Source organism: Chaetodon trifascialis, chromosome 4 (genome assembly GCF_039877785.1).
Source record: "Chaetodon trifascialis isolate fChaTrf1 chromosome 4, fChaTrf1.hap1, whole genome shotgun sequence".
Lineage (NCBI taxonomy): Eukaryota > Metazoa > Chordata > Actinopteri > Chaetodontiformes > Chaetodontidae > Chaetodon > Chaetodon trifascialis.
This window is the reverse complement of record NC_092059.1, coordinates 7,598,348-7,620,089: the sequence shown is the minus strand read 5'-3', so window position 1 is coordinate 7,620,089 and position 21,742 is coordinate 7,598,348. Positions and strand designations below refer to the sequence as shown.

Sequence of the window (21,742 nt, the reverse complement as noted above, 5' to 3'; positions counted from 1 at the left end):
TCTGTCTGGGTCCTCGCTGGCTCAGAAGCCTCCTCTCAGGTGGCCGCAGAGTTGGATGAGACGGAGCACACACACACACACATCCTGCCCCCATGAACATGATATAAACACACCATCTGTCTGTCTGCATCCTGGTGACTTCATGATTGTTTGTGTGAGTGTGTGTACGCATGCATGTGCTTGTGTGTGTGTGTCCTCCAAGGTGCCTCAGATGGATGTCTGTATCTGGCAGTCACTGATGCTGTGACTGTGATGAGATACAGACTGATTTAACTGCACATCAAAGCAGCAGATCACCCCACCCCCCCACCCCCCACCACTGGGCTTTTGTGTGCATCTCTTTGTGTGAGCGTGCTGGCATGTGTTTGTGTTTGTGTGTCCAGGACACATGGGCCACAGACACATATGCTTCCCAGTGTGTCGTCTACTTGTGAGATGATTTAATGAGCAATATAAGGGGATTGGATGGAATTTGGAACTTGAAGCTGAGATATTGGACAGGAGAGGAAACAGACACACACACGCACACACACACACACACACACACACACACACACACCTTCCCTGACTGGGTGCCATATACGAGTATCTCTAAATACACCCCTCTATGATTTTCCACATTCTATGCAAACTCCCTGAAATATCTCACAGGATGAAGCTACTGTCCTGGCTGAGCATTTGACTTTTGCACCAACAGCAATTTCGCTTATGTGTTTTTTAGTCAAAAGTCTCGTCATCTATTGGATGGATTGCCATTACAGTGTCCACAGACATTCATTATCCCCTGACTTTTCATCTAGCACCATCATCAAGTCAAAATTCAACTTAGCACTAATTAGCAAAGGTTGCTATGCATGCTCAACTAAAACTTCATGTAAAATGATCCAATTTATGTTCACTGCAGTTAACTTTGTTCCACTGTGTCACAAAACTCTTCAGATGTATGAAACAAATCTTCTAAATAACAACACTGTTAGTTTTTTTATATTGGAGTTTAGTTTAAATCATTGATTTGGACAATATAATCTGTCACACGGTAACACAGTGTGACAGTATCATTACGATGTGATACAATTAAAAGACAATAAGCCACAGCACAGCTGACCCTTCTCTGTACTCCTACATGAGCATATGGCTTCAGGTCAGGAGCCAAGCTCAAGCCAACCACGACACTACATGTACAATCCCACTAATCTATAGGCTGCCACTATATTTATTCTGATGGGGGGGGTTCTGGCGCAGGACTGATAATGCCAGTTTACTGACCAGCTCCTAGGCCTTTGACCCAGCATGAATCAGTGTGCCTGCACCTCTTACTTTGATGAACTGAGGAGTCTTTACAACCTGCAGTCAACAGTGACGATTTACTGAATCCCATACGTCCCCGGATCCTGCCGGCAGACAAAAACAGAGAGAGGGAGACATTAAAGTGAGAGAGAGAGAGTGGGAATACAGAGACGTACAGGCTGGAGTGGAGCAACAGAGACAAGAAACAATGTAGAGAGGAGAGAGAGGTGTAGAGAGGAAAAGCCTGGCAGCCTTCCCAGTGAAATATGTCCCGCTCCCAGACCTTCTGTAATAAACTGATAGCATCCTTTCACCACACTTGTGTACAGCTGTAGTATATGTTTGAGCTTGTGTGTGTGGTGTTGGGTGGATGTGCTCGTAGCCGGTCTATAAGGCCAGAGGCGATCACAGAGGGATCAGTATGTCATGTTTTCGTGCTCCATTGTGTGTTTTATCAACCCAATCGGCAGAATAAGCGTTGACATTGGGCATTTCTGTTGAAACTTTACGGTTTTCAGTTTTATGTTGGGACAAAGCAGTAGTTAAGGTAAAGTTAGTTTTAGGCACTAAAAGCACTTGGTCAGGGTTAGGAAAGATCACATTTGGCTGAAAATATCTGGGCATGCAAAACAGAGCTGGAAAATGTCCAGACGTCTTGTTAAAAATACTCGTTTTTGTCTCCACAAACATGTCTCGAATAGTGCTCTGCTGCTTTGAAACAAAAAAAAAAAAATGTCATGACTTCCTGCTTTTCCTGTTTTATTTCATTGTAAATTTGGGTGTTTGGACTTTTGATCAAAAATAGAGCAGATTTGAAGCTGTCACCTTGGATGGTTTTCGTTTTTCACCTTTTCTGCTGTTTTATAGATGAAAGAATGAACTAACTAATCTAAAAAAAATAATCGATGGAATGAATAGATCAGGACAACAATCATCAGCTGCAGCCTTAAAACCGCTGTTTAATGCTTCAATGAGACAGAGAGAGAGAAGCACAGAATTCAGACATTTGTCCTTCATCCAAATCCAGATAAACATATGCATGGACTAAGACCGTCTTTTCAACGTGTGGACCCTGAAGGCATTCGCCGCTCTGCCTTTTTAAGCCCTTGTGTACAAGGTGTCGAAACTATTTTTTCCCTGTACCCTCGTCTCAAGCCACATTAATATTCCAGCCGAAGACAAGCGATCGGCCAAGGGGACCTTGATGTGCCCAGAACAAGTTTAACATTTGCCACCGTATAAAGTGGCTTTGCAGCCCAGCAAATGAGAAGCCTCAGACATTTGAAAATTGCCTGGCCACCCTCCCCGCACGTAAAAAGCTTTATGTCACCTCATTTTTCAGGAGAATCTCCCTCCCCGTTCCTCCCTCTCTACTATCCCTCTGCTTTGCCCCTTCGCTTTGCCTTTCTCCGTACTGTATCTTTGTACTTCCATCTCTCACTCTCACCCTTTTTTATTCACGTGTGCTGTAGGTTGAGCTCACCTTTTTTGGCCACAGAGAAAGTTAATATGTTTTACAAAAAAGAATGGGTGATACTCTGCTCCCAGCCAAATCCTCAACAGGATGCCTGGATGTGTTTGCTGCAGGCTGGTGGGCGGGTGCGTTGAATGAATAAGGGAGAACTGTGTTGCTTTTAGCTGTAAGTAATGGGTTTCTATATAGTTCTGGGCAGTCCTGAAGCTTATTCCCACTCTGCACCATCAGGGTGCTTAGCAATGTCACCCCCACTTTGTACTGTATGGTGGAGCCTGGTCAGCATTGTGCAGTGCACAGTCTCTCTTTTTCTCACTGCTTTGCCATCTGGGCCATCACGCTTATTTAAAAATTGAAGAATTAAAGCAGAAAAGCATCTGAATACACACACTTAGTCCACCACAAGCACTTAATAAAAGCACGTAATGCACATTGTGTGGGTTTGGGTGTGCACGTGCATGCAGGCTGTGCAGTGAAACACTTCACTGTAATTGACAGCACTTTTCAGCACCATAGTGATAACGCTAGAACAAGCACAGGCTCATCCTTACTCTTATTCCCTCTTCCTTCCTTCCTTTCATCCCTCCATCCCTCTTTTCCCAACTCCTGATTAGCTGCACCTTTTCATGTGAGCATGAGTGGCTCCTCGTTCATGCACAGCAGAGCTTATTAATGGTAATCTTGCATTTGTGGAACACCTTTCAAAGTAACAATTAAGAAAGTGAAAAAGCTAAAATGCATCCATTGCAATATAACAATGAGAAAATAATAATACAATGACATTAAAATAGGAACAAAATCCTCTACAATAAAAGCTCTGAGTTAAGCCAAGATTATACATTTCTGCGTTCTCATGAGGTAAACTTCATCAGAGGGTGTGCATGCAGGCTCTGTGAGGATCTCTGCATACCTCCAATGTGTTTGCACGGCCACTACGCTACAACAAACTATGGAATACATCTGTGCTCTCAAAGGTACTTTAACCAGAACTGCTGCATGTCTGGGGTGCCTGCAGCTGTCTATGCATGTCCGTTTGGGAGTATATTCAGGCCTTTACCACAAATCTACTGAAAGCATTCAAGTGTGTCTTGGGTTGAGCTGTACGCACAGATGTATGCACTAATGAGCATGCATCATGCGCATGCATGCATGTGTGCCTGAGCATGCATCTGCCATGTCGTTTACACTTCATTCACACTCTAAGAGCTTTCCCGTAGGTATTTTATCCCAAAGGTTTCAGTTTTCATGATACAGACGTCTTCATTATAATGCAGAGCTGTTTCAAGTTCGCCTCCCTCATAACCTCCGTCTTCTTCAGCCTCTCAAGCAGTAAGGAAAATGTTATTGCCTGAGCATGCCCTGTGTGTTTATGTGTGTGTGTGTGTGTGTGTGTGTGTGTGTGTGTGTGTGTGTGTGTGTGTGTGTGTGTGTGTGTGTGTGTGTGTGTGTGTGTGTGTGTGTGTGTGTGTGTGATGGAATGAAACTGTCTCTGGCTTACGCAATGTGTCGAAGCCCATATGGTGGGCTCTGAATCTGATGGCAATTTCTTCTTTTTTGGGAACCCTGCCATCTTCCCTCATGTTAGTATACCAGCTCCCATTCCCTTCCAAGCGTATACATACAGCGGCAGGCCCAGCAAAGCATCAGGGGAAATTTATGGCTGCTTAAGATTCAAGTTGCCCCCTCATCCACTCAGGCTTGGCATTTGAGTGGGGCTGAAATAAGCGTCGGCTTTCCTGCACACCTCTATCTGTCTTCCCGTCTCTGTCTCTTTCCACACTGTCTTTGCTGTACTTCCTCCTGCTTTTACTCCCTCTCTCTCTTTTACTACCTGCTCTTCTTCTGTCTTCCTCTTCCTCTCTATCTTTACCTTTCCTCCTCCTGTCTGTGATCTCTGGCCCGTCTTTCTTCCTCTCCCTATATGGATTGTAATTGAGTAGTTCATGAGTTATCAGCAACTCATCTGATTTGTACAGCATGTTTTGGCCCACAGAATGTTATTTTAGAGACCCATGGTCTTGTGCTCCACCTCATACAGGTTTATAAGACAGAATATAGCCGCTCACTCATCAGCCATAGTTCTCATTTAGGTGCTTTTATACTGTAACTCCCACACAACAAAAGAAACCACCTAAGGAAGATGCATGCTGTAAGACAGGTGCAAACACAGCTCCGCCTGTGCCAAAAATGTGAATCGCTAAAGCCCTTTACGTATGACACAGTGTGACAGGTTCCTTGCTAAAACCTTGGTAATATCCTCCTGGAAGGAAAACAGTCTTTTGTCACTCGAAGTGTAGCCTCATTTTTCACTCTAAGGGACTTATACACGGACAATGATGGGGCTAACTCCCCCTGTGAAACCAGGGTGCATGAGTGTGCGTGCATGTGTGTTGCAGAAACAACAGCCGCATGCACTGACAGAGTGACAGACAGGCGGCCTGAGTGATTAATGAGCCCTCTTAATAATGCACCATGCTGAGGAAAGAGTGATGGGACAATTTGAGAGAAGCAGAGAAAGAAAAGAGAAGAAAGGAGGAACAAACACCTAAGAAAGTGTTTAGCTGGTTGCAGATGCAGGGTCGCAGCTAAACCCAGGTAGACAGAATGAGGTAAAAGGTGAGATGAAGATGAGATGACAGATGGTCAGACCAAAGGTCTGGGACAGAAGACAAAATGTGACAGCTTGGCTCTCCACCGTTTTTCAGTGTATGTGCTTTTGTCTGCCTGTCTGTCTGAGACTGTCTAGCTGACTGTCTCTCAGCCCGTCTGTCACATCTACAGTATCTGTGACAGGCCGGATAGGGAACAGTGCACTCGTCTGACATGTTGAGATCTGGCTGGATCTTTCTGACTGGTATTACACACACAGCAGGAGAGCTCATACTGACTTTCAGCTGGAGATCACACGACTGTGGTCAGGAGAGCGCTGAAGGGGTGAAGTCGATGAAAATTGAAAATTGCCCCTCCCATCTCATTTACTGTTGCTACGCTTGTCAAGTACTCAGTTCTGACAGTTTTCGAGGATAGCAGTACTACAAATTTGGGTAGTAATGGGTCTTAGAGGTCATATGGAAGTGAACAGAAGCTGGCAGATCTAATAATTTTGTCAACTGAAGTGGCAACTGTTGCTACGCTAGCAAGAGTTGGTCGGAAACTCCATCTCCTGATGACTTTTGAATGTTTCCAGATAATTTTAAATGAGAAGCATCTGATGGGGTCTTAAGTACGCACATAATGGCTGCAGTTCATGATGAAATGCTTAAAGATTGATGCTAAAGCTACATGTCCCAAAGTCAGTATCCTCGCCAGCTGATAAGGATCTGTTTGTGTATTATTGATAATTTCCAATGAATTAGCATCTTGGCTTCCACAAACCTGTTCTAGTCCTGAATAGGGATATTTTTATCGTAAACTGTAACCCTAAAAATAATAGGCTGACTCCAAAGAAGCTAACTTAATAGCTTTCTTTGGAAATAATGCTACTGTATAGACATTGGTTTCTAGGTAGTAAGCTAGCTAGCTGGGCACGCTAATACTTGCAGCTTACGTTAGAGCAAACACACATTTTAATGCATACCATACACTTTTGCTTTTGTGTTTTTGGTTTTGTAAAAAAAAAAAAAACCTGCAAGCTGTTCAGGGGTGGGGTTTGATGAGCATCAATTTATACAAATCCAAATCCTTGAGTCAGACCTCTGTAATGTAGATCCGCATCCACACTGTACATATGCAATGGAAAATGCATTCCACATCCTTCAAGATCCAGCTAATGGTGGATGTGCTACATCCTGTACAGGCTAATGTGTGTGCAGCTGAATTTAGACTCATGTGGGTGTGTAACGTAATGACTGACTCAAGTGAGCTGATGTTTTCAAAGGACACTCAGCATGTTGCCTGTGCCATGTCTCACACACACACACACACACACACACACACACACACACACACACACACACACACACACACACAGAAAAACTTTTTCTCTAGATTCTGAGTCAACATTGAAAAGACCATCGAAAAGGGAGGGAGGGCACAGAACTGGCAACACGCAGGTCAGAGCCTTCAAGTGAACCACTGCTGTGCTCCTGGAAGAGGAAAAATAGCCAAAGGACAAATAGGGCATGGCAAGAAAAACTGAAGAAAACGTTTTTCTCCTGTTGCAATTTTAATTCACTGGTGCTACAGTACAGTAAATGCCTCGATGTGACATGTAAGAGGGTCCAAAGGAAAGCACGAGGAGATAACAGAGAAGAAGCATGGAGATGACGGTCAAATAGCCCCCCACACAGCAACACACAAGATTTTTGGTAGAATTTTTCTTGTCTTCTCGAGGTATATCCTCTTGTCCAAGTTATTGCTGACAACAATCATTACAGGGCAGTTGAGAGCCTTAACTGTTGGTTTCTGGCTGCATTCATGCGCTTGTAAGAAAGCAGGAAAACACACAATTAAACTAAAAAAACTGAAGGAATGATTAGAAGAAAACTCATCACCAGAGTGGCAAAAGTGCAGACGGCTCTGATGATAGCGTAGAGTATGAATAAAGCATTGAAACCTCCATGACATCACCCACCATTGCTTATAAGGCCAGCCTCAAGTGGCCATTTGAGGAACTGCAGTTTTGGCACTTCCTCGGTGGCTTCATTTTTCAGCGTCAGAAGTTGCCGCTTTGAAGAGAGCAGTTATTTACTTACATACAGCATTGTCAGCCTAAAGGGGTCAAAATGTCACCTTCAGTGAAACGCACATCCTCCCTTCAAATCTCTGTCCAATTTACTGATGGAGGAAAAGAGGATCAAAGCAAACCTAAAAGAAGAACACTTCCTGTACGGTTCATTAAAGCTGTAGCTGGAGCCTCATCAAAAGTCTTGTAAAGTAAAATGTAAAATAACTTACTTTAAAATGGGCTTGAAAGCAGATGAGTCAATTAAGCTGTTATAATAAGTAACCCATGATAGTTATTTTCATCTCTTAAATGGACTAAATGATTTGTGAAGTGATGTGATGTTAATATGTCACAAATGCTGTCAGTCTACACCAGAATGTCCAGAGACCCTTGAATCAGCTTCCATTCAGCCGGGGCACAGCGCAGGTATTTGGTATGAGGTCGGTGTTTTGTCCTTGGCTGTACCTTTGAGACCGAGTCAGAGCGGCCGGCGCTGCTGTAACTGACACTGGCTATCTGTGTCCAGCATCTCCACTCCCAGCCGCCAAATCCCCTCATCTCTGCCCCCCCGCTTCCTCTCCTGCCCTCAGGTCTGCTCGCCCCGCCATGTCCCCAGAGATGCCATATTCATTACTTACACTCAGGGTTTCTCGAGCCCCACGGCAGGGGCCGGCCAGCCTCATTCGGTCTCTGTCGCCTGGCTTTTGTACCACACATATTAGCTGTTCGTCAAATACACATAAATGCACACACACACACGCACACACACACGCACGCACACACACACACACACACACGTAGATGCAAGAAATGTACTTGCTGTTTGTTTTTTTTCTGCCTCTCATTGGTTCTCTGAAACTGAAGGGTTGTGTGACACTGAATACTTTTTGCTAAAAAAAAACATTCAGCTCCACGATGTACATGGAGAGCGTCACTTCATAATATAATTTTTACACTCCACATCAAAACAAGTCACTTCCCTCGAGGAATTAAAATGAAAACCAAGCCTGTGTGTGTGCATGCATCTTTATTTAAGACTTGAACAAAATTCCCAGGTACTTCAGAAAAAAAAAAAATATATATATATATATATTCGTCCAGTAGACATGCCATAGACGGCTGCTGTCAACCTGGCTCTCAAATAGGTATTTTTGTATGTTTAATGTGACAGCATTGACTCTGCTTTGATATTTTTCTGCTCGGCAGAGTTTCCAGCACACCGTATGCAACAAGGGAGCCCAGAGTCCATCATGTTAGATTTGGCTCCGGTGCTCTTATCTGGCTGCTTCTATTGTTGAATTGCATCAGTGTCTTTCCCTGTTGTGCAACAAACAATCTCTTGTTTTTCTGCACACAGCTGAGTCTGTATTCTCTGCTAATCCCACACCACACATCAATAAACAAGCTTTTATTTACAAGGTAAACTGTATATGGAATTTTTCTACAGGAGATTCGCTCTCATGCAGCAGCTCTCTATCCAAAATCTAACCTTTACGATGGCGGTGCTTTAGTAAAGAACAATTCAACTGTTTTTTCACAGGGAAAACTTTGACGTTGGCGGCTCAGTGTTCAGGGCTATTGGATCTATGTAAGACTAGATTTCAGTCCAAAGATATGCAAGGCAGGTGGTTTTGGAGAGCATGGGTATAAAGTGAGCATCTGTGTCCATGAAACACCCTGGGAAAGATGCCAGTCTACCACAGTCAGTCTGGTTTCTCTCTACCTTCTCCCCAGTGCATGCTGGGATAGGTTTAACAACCCTGTGACCCTGAAGAGAAACAAAAGGATACAGACAATGGAGGAGTGAGGCCTTTTAAAATTTCATTAGGCTCACTACGTGCCTGTGAAGTGTAAGGATAACACCATATTTCTTTATTATACTTGAAAAAGAGTGGTCACATTAAGTTTATTTGTATCGCCATTTAAAAGCCCTTAATCACCGTTACAGTCCCAGAGTGCTTCAGAAGACTTCCTCACACAATAATTCTTACATTATAAATTGAACTGAAGAATGAATTGATACCTCGCTAATCTAAAACTGAGAATTAGGGAAAAAAATGTCATGAAAAGAAAGTACAAACGGCGCCTCATCCAAGCATGCCTGTTTGTTGGGCGAGCCTCATCAGAGCGACGTGTTGATTTCAGCTTCCTTTGTGTACTCACGTTCCCTGCCTCCCTCTTCCTCTTTGTCTCCAGGTGCAGCAGGATGCAGGGCGTACTGCCGGTGTGTGGACTGCAGCCCCTGCTGGCCCTCCTTCTGCTTCAAGCTGTGGGCTGTGGTGAGTCCTCATTAAACTGTGGGCGGTCGCCGTCACCTGACCTGCAGTCTATACAGTCCGTAGCTGCAGATAATCATGTGCACAGAAGAACTGCAGACTGGTCTCTCTCAGTTTTTACCAGCTGAATTCCAGCCTATTAATAAGTCCTGGTCTTATTTGATTGGAGCCAGTTTCCAGCCATTACCTCTGATATATGAGATTCCGCTGTGTGCAGTCAATCTGCCACATTATTCATGGTCATCATTAATAAAAATTACGTTTAACTCAGTGCTTAACTATTAAATTGTACATTTTATAGACTACTGTCACAACCCTCCTGCAAAGCAGAATGTTGATCTCCTCAAATCTCCCCCATCAAAATACCCTCTGTAGGTCAGTGCTGTGAGTTTGGATCCACCTCCTGTCACGCACCAACTTCAATGCGCAGGATGTGATAAATGGCATCCCTGGTGCAGTTATAGAGGGATGAATATATCTGTTTAAAACTTGGTTGTAGAGCACGGAGGGAGGCAGGGGGACAGGGTGAGAGGAAGAGTGATGTGTGATAAAGGTAATCAAGCATGTCCTTCCAATCAAAGATAAGCAAAACCTCCTGGAAGCACGCAATCACCGTCTTTTGTACTCTCAGCCAAGAACTGTTGAGAATGACTCAAAAAGGAGGAAATATAAGGAAGATATCGATAAAAAACTTTTGCGGGACTGTATTTGTGCAGAATAATTAAAGTCTCAGGTGTTCGTCTGCATGCTCTGATCTGGAAGGATCTGGGTTAGAGGTCAAAACTGCTCCAGCAATAATATAAAGAGCGTGATATACGAACACGCTTCATTCAGGCAACAAGGCGAAACACATGGTTAAAACACATTCGACTTGACCTCCGCTGATGTTCATATGTTTCCGTCTTTTATTACGACATTGCAAAATAATGAGTAATGGGAATTGCTTTACATTCGTAGTTGGTATAAATCATACTGAGTGGATTTCCACCAAGGACAGACAGATGATAAGATGCTTGATGGAGATGGAGAAGAGAGCAGACTTAGCCTGAAAATTTGAACCAACACAAGTTCACGTCACTCCCCCTCCCTCTCCGCTCATGCCCTGCCTCAAAGCCCCTCCTCCCTGCGGCACTTGCGCTGCTGCCGTGATAACCAGTAACGTTAGCCGAAGCATCGGAAACAAGCTAACTCTGCCCAGCTGCTACATCACAGTTGCCAACATATCATGTGCGCTGCGGAGTGTTACTCTAACAATCACCATATTAGCTTTATGGTTATTTGTTGTCTTAGCTGTATCTGCTGCTGTTGGCAGCGGCAGTATGAGCAGTTTCTCCTTTGTGATTGGCTGTTGCTCCACCATAGCTTTCACTAGCCTCCTGACGCCACTCACAGAGCTGTTTGACTGAGCAGCAGCCGGCAGTGTGAGCGGAGGGAGCTGGCGATTCACAGCGTGTTGGAGTAGTGATTGACAGATGTCAGACACTCCCTGTCTCTGATTGGCTGTTTTGTGTCGGGCGAGGTGGATTCTTGCAAATCGCAGTAGGAGCAGTAGGTGGGACCAATGGAGCCGTTTTTTTTCACAGATTACATGTTTCATGTGCTGCTGTCTGGGCATAGAGACAGTTTTAGCAAATATGACAAAAATTACTTTTAGACAAGTTACTTACTGCAACTTTAAGTATAATTTTTAATTTGTACTTTATGTGACACCACCTTCTGGTTCATTTATTGGCACAATTATAGCTCACACTGTCACACACCACGCAGCCAAACTGGAAAACAAACGCACATTGATGAGAGAGTGACCATCAGGTTTAGCAAAATGAATGACCCACCGAGTGTCAGCGAATGAATGGTCGCAATTTGTGATCAGCAGCCACAGCAGCAGTCTGCACTGTGAGACGTTTCAGATCTCCTCAGTAACGTTGATGATAGCTTTGCTCGTCAGTCTGTCCGCTCTTTGTTTGTATCGTTATTCTCCATTTTCATATCTTGAACACTTGGCAGACCTTGGCAGCTTAGCTAGCAGCCTTCTAATTCGTCTTGTTTCATCTGCTCATAATTACCCCCAACAGCACTTCCAAGAAGAGGCGAAAATATGAGAGGTAAAGAAGAAAAACAAATCTGAGATCTCCAAAGCTCACATTCATCTTCTCAGCCATTTGGAAGAGCGCGAAAAGGATTTTGATATTTTGTTAAATCTCCAAGATATTTATTTCAAATGTATATTTGGAGAGCTCATTAAAACTTGCTTTGATTTGGATGAAAAGCCCGAGTTTAGGATCTTAATCCTCTCATTATGTGTCAGCAAGTTATCCAAACTCTGGAGAGGGACTTGACATTTTGCATGTATTTGCACATCTCTTTTACTGACTTCCTTAAACCCCCGATTCAGCTGAAAGAAGGACAGGGAAACATGGAGCTGGGTTAATGAAAACACAGTCATGGAGGCTTCAGTGTCATACAGCGACTTACACAGACTTGTGTGAGTAATTTGTCTATCGGTACCTCATCCCCAGTTGCTCAACAGCCCCCAATCTGTCTATTTGGCAGCCTTTATTGCACAGAAGTCTGCAGGGAAATGTATGCAATACAAGCATTGACATGGCTGAGTCCTTCTTCACCCTCTCTATACTCTCCTTGTACTCCCCTACTGTGTACCGGTGTGTATCTACATGTGTTTGTGCGTATACAGGACAGACCGCACACCCCCTCAGTGCCCTCAGTGGCCTCCCCGACCGTCTGCTCCTCTCTGTATTGTATTGTTTCTGCCTTCTGTGGAGGTAAAACCTGGCACCGGGGCCTTTCTGTGACTCAGGGCTCAGATTCGCAGAGAGATGATGAAAATGAAGCCAACTCCTCTTTCTTTCTCTATGTGTGTACACGTTTGTGTGGAAACCCTCAGGTTACATCTGCCAGGTAGTTTGCAGCCAACTCACCAAGCAGCACACACTGTAGCCTACACACACACACACACACACACACACACACACACACACACACACACACACACACACACACACACACACACACACACACAGAGCTTCTCAGAGGAGCCTGATAACACACTCACATGTGCCTTTCGGAGTGTGTATGTCATGCAAATACACCCTCCCTGCTTCTGCAGGAGTTTAGTTTGTGGATTTTGAGGGCATTAACGCCTCCTGTTATTGCTTCCTCTCCCTCTCCACTCTTGCATTTTGTTTGTGTGGTCTCTTTTCTGCTGTGTGACTCTAGAAATAGTCAATGGGAGGTAGAGGACTATGGGGTGGGCTGGCGCTAAATCTCGCTCTGTGACGCTCTGCTTGACGACCCCGAGATTGGAAAGAGGGTGGGATGTGGGGGTGGGGGGACACATTAGGAGTGAGTTTTTGCACGCGTGTTTATGCATTTCACGATGTTGGCTGCGTGCCACATGAGATAAACGTATCATTATGCTTCAGAAGATACGAAATTAGTCACGGCAGCAGCCCTGCGGGAGGTTCCTGTGAAGCCTGACATGGCCTGGTGGGAGTCACCTCAAACAGGCAGAGAGCTGCAGTGAGATGGTTAATATTTGTCACTAAGAGAGGAGGAAGGAGACAAGAGGAGGCAGTCTGGGTCACAAAGGGTTTGACGGATGGTTAGAGCGCACAGTTAGTGTGGAGGAATTGTGAAATTGGGAGAATATCCCTAAAGACCAAAGAGGGAGGTGTGAGAGGTGAAGTGGCAGAGTTACGTTTGGCACCTTATTTTGATTTAGTCCTCAGTAATAGACATTTGACTGAAATGTATATTATTTTTAGGATTTAATCATTGTTACTTTTAGCCCCAAAAAGAGCATTTCAGTGCGTTTTCTGGCCCTGCACTGATTTCTATCCCCTAAACACAAAATACACTCAACTGAAAGTAACATTAACATCGTCTCCATATTCATAATGTTGGCTTAATGTTAGCTGAGCAAACAACGCCTGATTCTGCAGATGCATGCTGGTCATTTTATTGGCAATTAGTGCATTTGTCCACTCGTCCATCTTTCGCGTTATTGTTTGGTTTTTATTCGTCTGTTAAAATCGTAACACATTTTGTGGTAGTTTTTGTTTTCAGAGGCTTCTTTTTATTTTGTTTTCATCCTGTTTCTCATGAAAAGCATTAAGGGAACAAATATTGTTTCATTGTTGTTCCTGTTGCCGAAATCGATGCAGGTGAGGACGAGAGGAAAGAGGATAAAGTTTAGCTGAGGGAACCCGGGGTTTACAAGAGGTGAAACAGGAGGGGGAGAGAGTCAAGGAGAAAGGAAACGAGTGAACGAGAGAAAGACAAGATAAGACAGGAATGTGCTGAGAGGAGAAATAGAGCGCAATAGAAGAAACATGAGGGAGATGAGAGGAGGAGTACAGGGAAGGAAGGAGGAGGCAGGTGAGAGTTGGAGGGATTTTTGGGAGGGAGGATCTCATGTGAGAGAGAAAGTCAGCATGGAGACATCATTTCCAAACCCTGCGTGATGTCTGCTTGGCAGACCTGCTGCGCTCAGACAGGCAACATGAGTGTACGCACACGCACACACAGATGCAGAAAACTTCTCTCGGTATGCTTTATGTGTAACTTTGCATCTTCAGTTGCGCGTGCATGTGTGCATCTTTGCATATTTAAGAGTGTGTGTGCTTCCTGTGGGGGGAGAGGCAGCTGCACTGCAGTGAAACACAGACCAGTGATCAAACACAGCAGAGGAAGACGGAGGAAAGCAGCCTCCCCTCATTCACTTTACATTAGACCGCACGTGGCCTCAGATCTGTTCTTTGAAGAGGCCACCCCCAAAGCACATCGTTAAGTGTGCGTGCGTGCGTGTGTGATGCCCTTTCCCCCCTTTTTTTCCATTTGTGGTGCCTCTGTTGGTTATCATTTCCGGCCTCGATCTGGCCAGTCTCAGCCTCAGCATCTCTCTCTCTTCCTAAACGATAACTTACCAGTGTTAAAGAGCTGCTGGTGCTCTTTTCATGTCATTTTCACCATACCCCTTGTTTTCTCCATTTGTCTCTGTGCATCATCCAGGGTCTTTTTAAAAGAATGCATTTCTCCACATCCCGCAACAGCACAATAAAGGCGGCGAGCAGTTTTGCCAGACCAGCCGCTCACACAAGAAACAAGCCCACACTTTGCTGCCGCCGTCCTTGAGATGTTTTATTCATATCAGGAGATAAAAATGATTCAACTTGTTCCTTCTCCTTCCAAACAGTTTCACTTTACTCTTTTCAGCTAAGTTTTTGTTTTTTTCATCTTTGGTTTGTAACATTTCCTTTAGATGATAAAATAAGATCAGCTGACTTGTGTAACAAAACTGTTCAGCATGGGAATACTTTTTGTTTTTGTGTATTTGTTACGGGGCTCGAGCCAGTAACACTCATGGTTTCATATCATTCCTTAGGAGGAAGCTGAAATGTAAATAGAAATTCATGGAAAGTTCAATGGAAAGCCGTAGTGGTAACTTCGGTGCAGCTCCACTACATTTACCTAAGCAATGTGAACACAATTTTGACATTTGATTCTACTTTATCCTTCAACTGATTCGTTTGACAGCTGTAATTATTCTACAGGTTTAGATTTTACATACATTTTTATGGATTAGACTGCAAAACAGTATTGAAAAGTAGTTAAGACTGGCTCTACCTCCTCCTGCTACAACATTAAAATACTTCTTATGTGTTAATGCTTCAATAATAATGAGCTAATAATAAGATACAGACGTGATACTGATACAGATACAGACACTCTGAAAGGTGTCATATTTCATAACACCTCTCAGAGTGTACTTTTACTTCTGATCAAATCAGTTTCGCAGGTAACACTTCTCTAGTTTTATTAAGTAAAATTCCAAATAGAACTAGAACTTTTTATACCAACAGTGTATTTGTATGCTGTTGTGTTGCTTGGGGCGGCTGTGACTCAGGGGGTCGGGCTGTCATCTACTGTATCGTTATCAGAAGGTCGGTGGTTCGATCCCTGGCCTGGGCAGTCTAAATATTGAAGTGTCCTTGGGCAAGATACTGAACCCTAAAGTGCTCCAATGGTGTGTGAGTGTGTGTGAATGGTTAATGCTCGTAATGAGCAGCTGACCTCGCCACTGTACTGCAAATGGGTGAATACAGATTTTGAGATTCACTACTTTTACTTCATGGAGGAGTACTTATGATGGCTGGAAGGGACTGTATGTATTTGAAAGTGATGGACCTGTGAAAGCATTACCACTGAGTCAAATTTACACTCCTCTCATGTTCTGCCCTCCAGATTAAAACCAACTGTGAGAATTACAAAACCGGTCTGACCTGAGCCCGCCGCGCCATCGTTTGTGTTGTATCAGCTGTCGTTTCTTAACACAGTCATCAACTAATAGTGGCAAGCCTCTGTCAGTTAGCTCATCTGTCATGATTTATGACCTACACACACTTCTGCACAATCACGCACACATGCACAAACACATTATCAGCTGACACGCAGGCAGCGGGAGTGGAGCGGCGGCGACAGGAGGGGATGCACTCGATCAGTCCTGGTAGCTCTTGACTGGCAGGTTGACGGGGTTGATGCGGGCAAATTGAAGACAAAGGGGCCTTTATCATTGGAAAAACCCATTGCAGAAGCCTCAGAAAAGAGCGAGAGAGAGGGGAAGAATGAGAAAGAGAGGCAGAGAACAAGGAATGATGTTCGCAATTGTGTTCTGATTACAGTGAAAATGCCCATTACAGCCCACCCTGTGTCTGTGTGCAGCTCTGTGCCAGCCACATAAAAGCTCTCCAACTGTGTTTAATAATTCTGGAGCAAAGTGAAGACAGATGGGCCAACGGTGATGTTCACGTAGACGCCACTGCGAACCAGCAGAAAGGAAATAAGAAAATCTGAGCTCTATCTGCACGCCGTTGGCTGAGGAGCTCCCAGGAGGAGGTGAAGGGTGTGTCCTCTCACGCCCTGCCCTTCTCAACACTCAGACTGACGCACAAAGACAGAGGATGAGGTCAATGAAAGATCACCTGTTAACATTTAACACAGTCCCACTGTACTGGCTTGGATTCTGCTCTCCGGTGTCTTCCAAAGGAGGAGTTTCACTGAGCGTGCATGCTCTTTATCGGGACTTTCCTTGCCACGCATTGACATTCAACGCCAGTATTTCCTCTCCGTTTTATCACCCAGCAGCAAGGGGAGCCTTGTTTAGGAAAGGGTGACAAAGGGCACCATGAAACACAGATAGATATCCAAACAAAGAACAATCTTTTGGGGGTTACGCTTGTGATAACATTTCCATCTAAATGCAGATTTGATATAGCAATGGCAGTGGGCACCCTCTCTAGTTTACATTCATTACCTCAGAGGAGGAGAGCAATGTTTATTTTTTATATTTTCACCTGCTCTCCTCCACGATGTAATTCGGCTTTTCAAAGAAAGGATGTGCAATTGATTTCGTTTGATGCAGTTGTGCAAATTGCAGCACCGGCCGGGAAACAAAGATAAACATTTGTCTAAATAAAGTGGACAGAAAGAGTGAAAGGGAGAGAGAGAGAGGGAGAATGTGATTGTGATTGTAAAGCTTGGTTGGCTTCATTTGTGCTGCTGTCTTGCTATTGGCAACATAAGTAGCATAATGTTACCCAAATGGTGCTTATCCAGGTGGAACCTGGCAAGAAACTGGCAAGCAGATTGAATGTTATCGATGCCTTTTAGCTAAAGAATAAATTTGCCTGTTCTTTGTTTCTAGCAAGCTCTGGGCAAGGTGGTTAAGAAATTGGAGTTTGATTGCGCGTGTGTGTGTGTGTGTGTGTGTGTGTGTGTGTGTGTGTGTGTGTGTGTGTGTGTGTGTGTGTGTGTGTGTGTGTGTGTGTTTGAACAGGAGGGGCACATGCGTGAGTATGTGGTAAACAAAGATGAGTGCCACATCCTCGAGGGGGATAAAGCAAAGAGAGTGACAGCAGGGAGTGGAATCTGATAGACTCTTATGAAAGATGTGTTCTTTAAGTGAGGTTGTGTGTGTGTGTGTGTGTGTGTGTGTGTGTGTGTGTGTGTGTGTGTGTGTGTGTGTGTGTGTGTGTGTGAGAGACAGAGCATCAACGTGTCACTATGTCAGTCTTCACACACCTCCTGCTGAATCACAAAAGGACATCTCCCCTTTTTTTCCATCATATCCTCTTGACTCCTTTTCCACATCACATCACTCCAATTTCCTCCGTTACACAAGCCTCTAGCTTTTTTCCCCACTTCCATTTTTTTGTTTATGTTTTTTTTTTCCCATCCCTCGCCTCCTTCCACCACTCACAATCCTACGCTGTGTTATGCTGGAGTCAATTGTGCTTGTTCATCTTTTCTGTGGAGCCTGTTTTTTCCTCTGTTGGTGAGAGAAAAGTGCATTGCTGCTGCTATCAAGTAAAACAAATTCAAAGGTGAATCAATTTTCCTCTACAACTTCTCCCATTGCAGAGCACATTTCTGTGCTGGCCTTGCAGACCACAAACTGTTTTCAGAGAGCCACTTTGCCATCAACAGTGTTTGTGTAACACACAGAATTGTCATTTTAACCTGCACAGTGCCTTTGTTGATTAAGTGAAGAATTTGAATCCTGCAAAATATGCACCAATTGATCAATAATAATGCCGATTATAGTAAGTAACCTACAGATATTCTGTAATTAACTTAAAGCAATAGTTCAGCATTTTGGAAAACACCCGTTTTCACCTTCCTGCCAAGAGTAAGGTGAGAAGATTGATACCATACTTGTGTTTCTATGGTAATGATGAAACTACATTGAGTTAGCTTAGCTTAGCATAAAGACTGGACACAGGGGGGAAACAAGCTAGCCTGGCTATGTCAATTTGTAACAAAATACATATATGAATCATGAAGTAGCTTTGCTAATATGCAGGTTTTGTTACCTTTAGACAGATCCAGGCCAGCTGTTTCCCCCTGTGTCCAGTCTTTATGCTAAGCTAAGCTAACTCAATATAGTTTCATCATTACCATAGAAACCCAAGAGTGGTATTAATCTTCTCACCTAACTCTTGTGTCTCTATGGTAATGTTGAAACTACATTGAGTTAGCTTAGCTTAGCATAAACACTGGACACAGAGGGAACAGCTGGCCTGGCTATGTCAATTTGTAACAAAATACACATATGAAACATCAAGTAGCTTTGCTAATATGCAGGCTTTGTTACCGGTAGACAGATCCAGGCCTGCTGTTTTCCCCGTTTGCAGTCTGTGTGATAAGATAAGATAAGATAAGATAAGATAAGATAAGATAAGATAAGATAAGATAAGATAATCTAACCAACTGCTGAATGTAACCTTATGTTTAATAGCCAGATATGAGAGTGGAGTAAATTTTCTCATTCGACTGCTGCTTTAATTTTCCATATGCACAAGAACAAAAATCAGAAGCACCGGTCTCAATCAGGGTAGTCATTGTTGGCCACCCACACTGCTTTGCTTCTTTAATCCCCACCTCCTCTCTTGTCTCCTCTTATCCTTCTGCCTTTGAAAGCCTCATGCATTTTGTTTCACAGGTCACCTCACTCGCAGGGCTGAGCTCCTCTCGAGTGCGAAACGAGAGGCCATTTCAGAGCACAAATCCAGTTTGATGCCGCCGTGTAGAGCACCATAGATCACTTGGTGAGGGAGTTAGACAAGTAGCGCTTGTCTAAGACGATGTCACTGCGAGAAGCAGAGAAGTGGGTATTTATGTGTGTTTACGTGTCTGCAGGGAGGGGAAAATGTGGTAGGAGGGCTGATGTTAAGCTATCAGGGAAGAGACACTCAGCCTCTTAGCTTGAGCATCAACGGCTGCAGGAATGAGCAATGACAGCTACTCGCGAGTCTGCTGTTTGTGTGTGCTCAAAGGCACATTAACCATCCAGTAAGGAATGAGAAATGGTGCCTTCAAAGGTGTGTGTGTGTGTGTGTGTGTGTGTGCGTGCGTGCGTGCGTGCGTGCGTGCGTGCGTGCGTGCGTGCGTGCGTGCGTGTGTGTGGTGGGCGTGCATTTGGTGTTCCATGAATAACAGATGAGAGATGAGATGTTTTCACTTGTGAGAGCATACCAGGACACACACACACACACACCTCATACAGCATATCCACTATTGGCAAAATTGGCAAAGATGAGGAAACTGATTCAAAGTTGAATCTGAATGATAAAGTGAATTGTTCCTCGGTGCGACAGAGGAAAAAATCAAATCCCCCAAAAGAAAAAGACGCTGAATCTTTGTATAGAGTCTGAAGATAAAACAAACTTAAGATTTCCAGATGGAGGGCGCGTGATGGTACAGTCGGTGAGTAGAAAAGCTGAAAATGCTCATCTGAAAGCTGGCAGGTGGTCGCGCTGTCGGGGAGGAAGAGGAGAAAGAGAATGGCAGGAGATGGGGAGAGAAATGACAGAGCAGAGGGAAGGATAGAGAGGTTTAGGGACTCGCGCAGCGGTGTGCCTGTGACCGCTGCAAAAACGTTGTTCCACCAATCTGCCATTTAATTACAGACAGGAGGGGCCGCCCCTGTAGTGTGTAGCACTTTAACATGCGTCCAAACAAACGGGAGTGGAGAAGGACGCGCGGCGTGCTGTGAACTGACACTGATGAAAAGAAATCAATAGGCTCATTTTCTCCACCGTTCAATCACTCTGTCTGTTCCGCCCACCTAGGTAGTGCTCCTTTCTCTTCTTTCATTCTTTCATGTTTTGCTCTCTCTTCCTGTCATTTTCTTTCACTTCATCCATTCATACAGCTTCACCTTACATTTCCTCTGCCCGGTTATTACAGCTCGAGTATAATTTTTCTCCAGATCAAATTATATTCACAATGATATGGTTTCTGTCTGGCACTTTGGGAGATTTAAAAATAAGTTTGTTTTATTGATAAAGGAACTCTCAGGTAAAGGAAGTTGGAACAAGACTCGCCATGCTAGCGGCTGTGCACAGCGGTGCCTTGAGAATAATGCGACTGCAGCATGCACACGTGCTCACAATGACGACGTTTAGCAGGGAATGTTTACTATGGTCACCATCTTGGCTTAGCATGGTAACATTTGCTAATTAGCACAAAACAAAAAATTGCAGCTGAGCCCGGACCTGATGATGGAGGGTTAGGGTTAGATATGAATGAATTATATTTCATCCTGTAGCTGCAACTCTGACTTAATAAACTTTTCCAGAAACTTGCATGCATCATTCCCTTCCTCTAGCTCGGAAATCCCAAAGATGCGGAGATTATATCTGCAGGAGTGTGTTTCTAAATCCGTTAACTTGGACTGAATACGCTCTTGTTCTTCCAAAGCCTGTAGAGGCACGTCTTTAGCTTTAGCAGTCCACTCTTCCACCTCTGCCACTCGGTTCTCCACCTTAGCTTAGCTCATCCACCTTAGCCTCTGTGTTCTTAAGTTCTGCACCGATCTCGCTCAATTTCTTGTTAACTTCTTCTTTGAAGTTTCTGAGCTCTTCCTTCATGTCTCACAAAATCCGCTCATTTCTCTTTTCTTTTCAAAGTGTCCTGCTTTAGTGTCAGCACGGATAGCACCTATGCCAGCCTGCAGAGCGTCCATAGTAGCATTAGCTTCATTGGCATTCATTCATTGACATTTTTTGTCGCCATATTTTCATTTGTCTCACTTTCTTGACTCGTTGTGGTCTTAGCTTTTCTTAATTGATGTTTCCCCGTAAGAATTTGTCAGTTCTAAACACGTTAATCACTCTGAGGAAAGGGAAATAACGAAACGCTTTGGGAGCTCTCCAACTACACTGCCCGCCTGATCGTCGCCATAACCAACATAACATAAAGTCCGAATTATATTTCATCCTGAGGGGGATATGAATGTCTGAACCAAATTTCATGGCGAGCAGTGGTTGAGAAATTTCACCAAAACTGCATATTTTAATCTCATGGTGGCACAAGAAGAGAAGTTATTATGATTTATCCTCTGGGCACCATCAATGTAAATTTACAGGCAGTCCATTTAATATTTGCTCAGATATTTAAGTCTGGACCCAAAGTGGTGGGCTGACTGACAGACCGTTGTTGCTTTACCTCCAGCTATGC

General features: G+C 44.0%; 1 protein-coding gene across 1 annotated transcript in view; it reads left to right on the top strand.

Annotated features, from left to right (window-relative positions):
* The window catches only part of ncanb (neurocan b), a 140,753-nt gene that overhangs the window by 22,121 nt on the left and 96,890 nt on the right, over window positions 1-21,742 (top strand). The window contains exon 2 of the mRNA XM_070960763.1: window positions 9,624-9,706. Coding sequence (XP_070816864.1) covers window positions 9,624-9,706 — 83 coding nt within the window. The remainder of the gene's footprint in view (window positions 1-9,623; window positions 9,707-21,742) is intronic.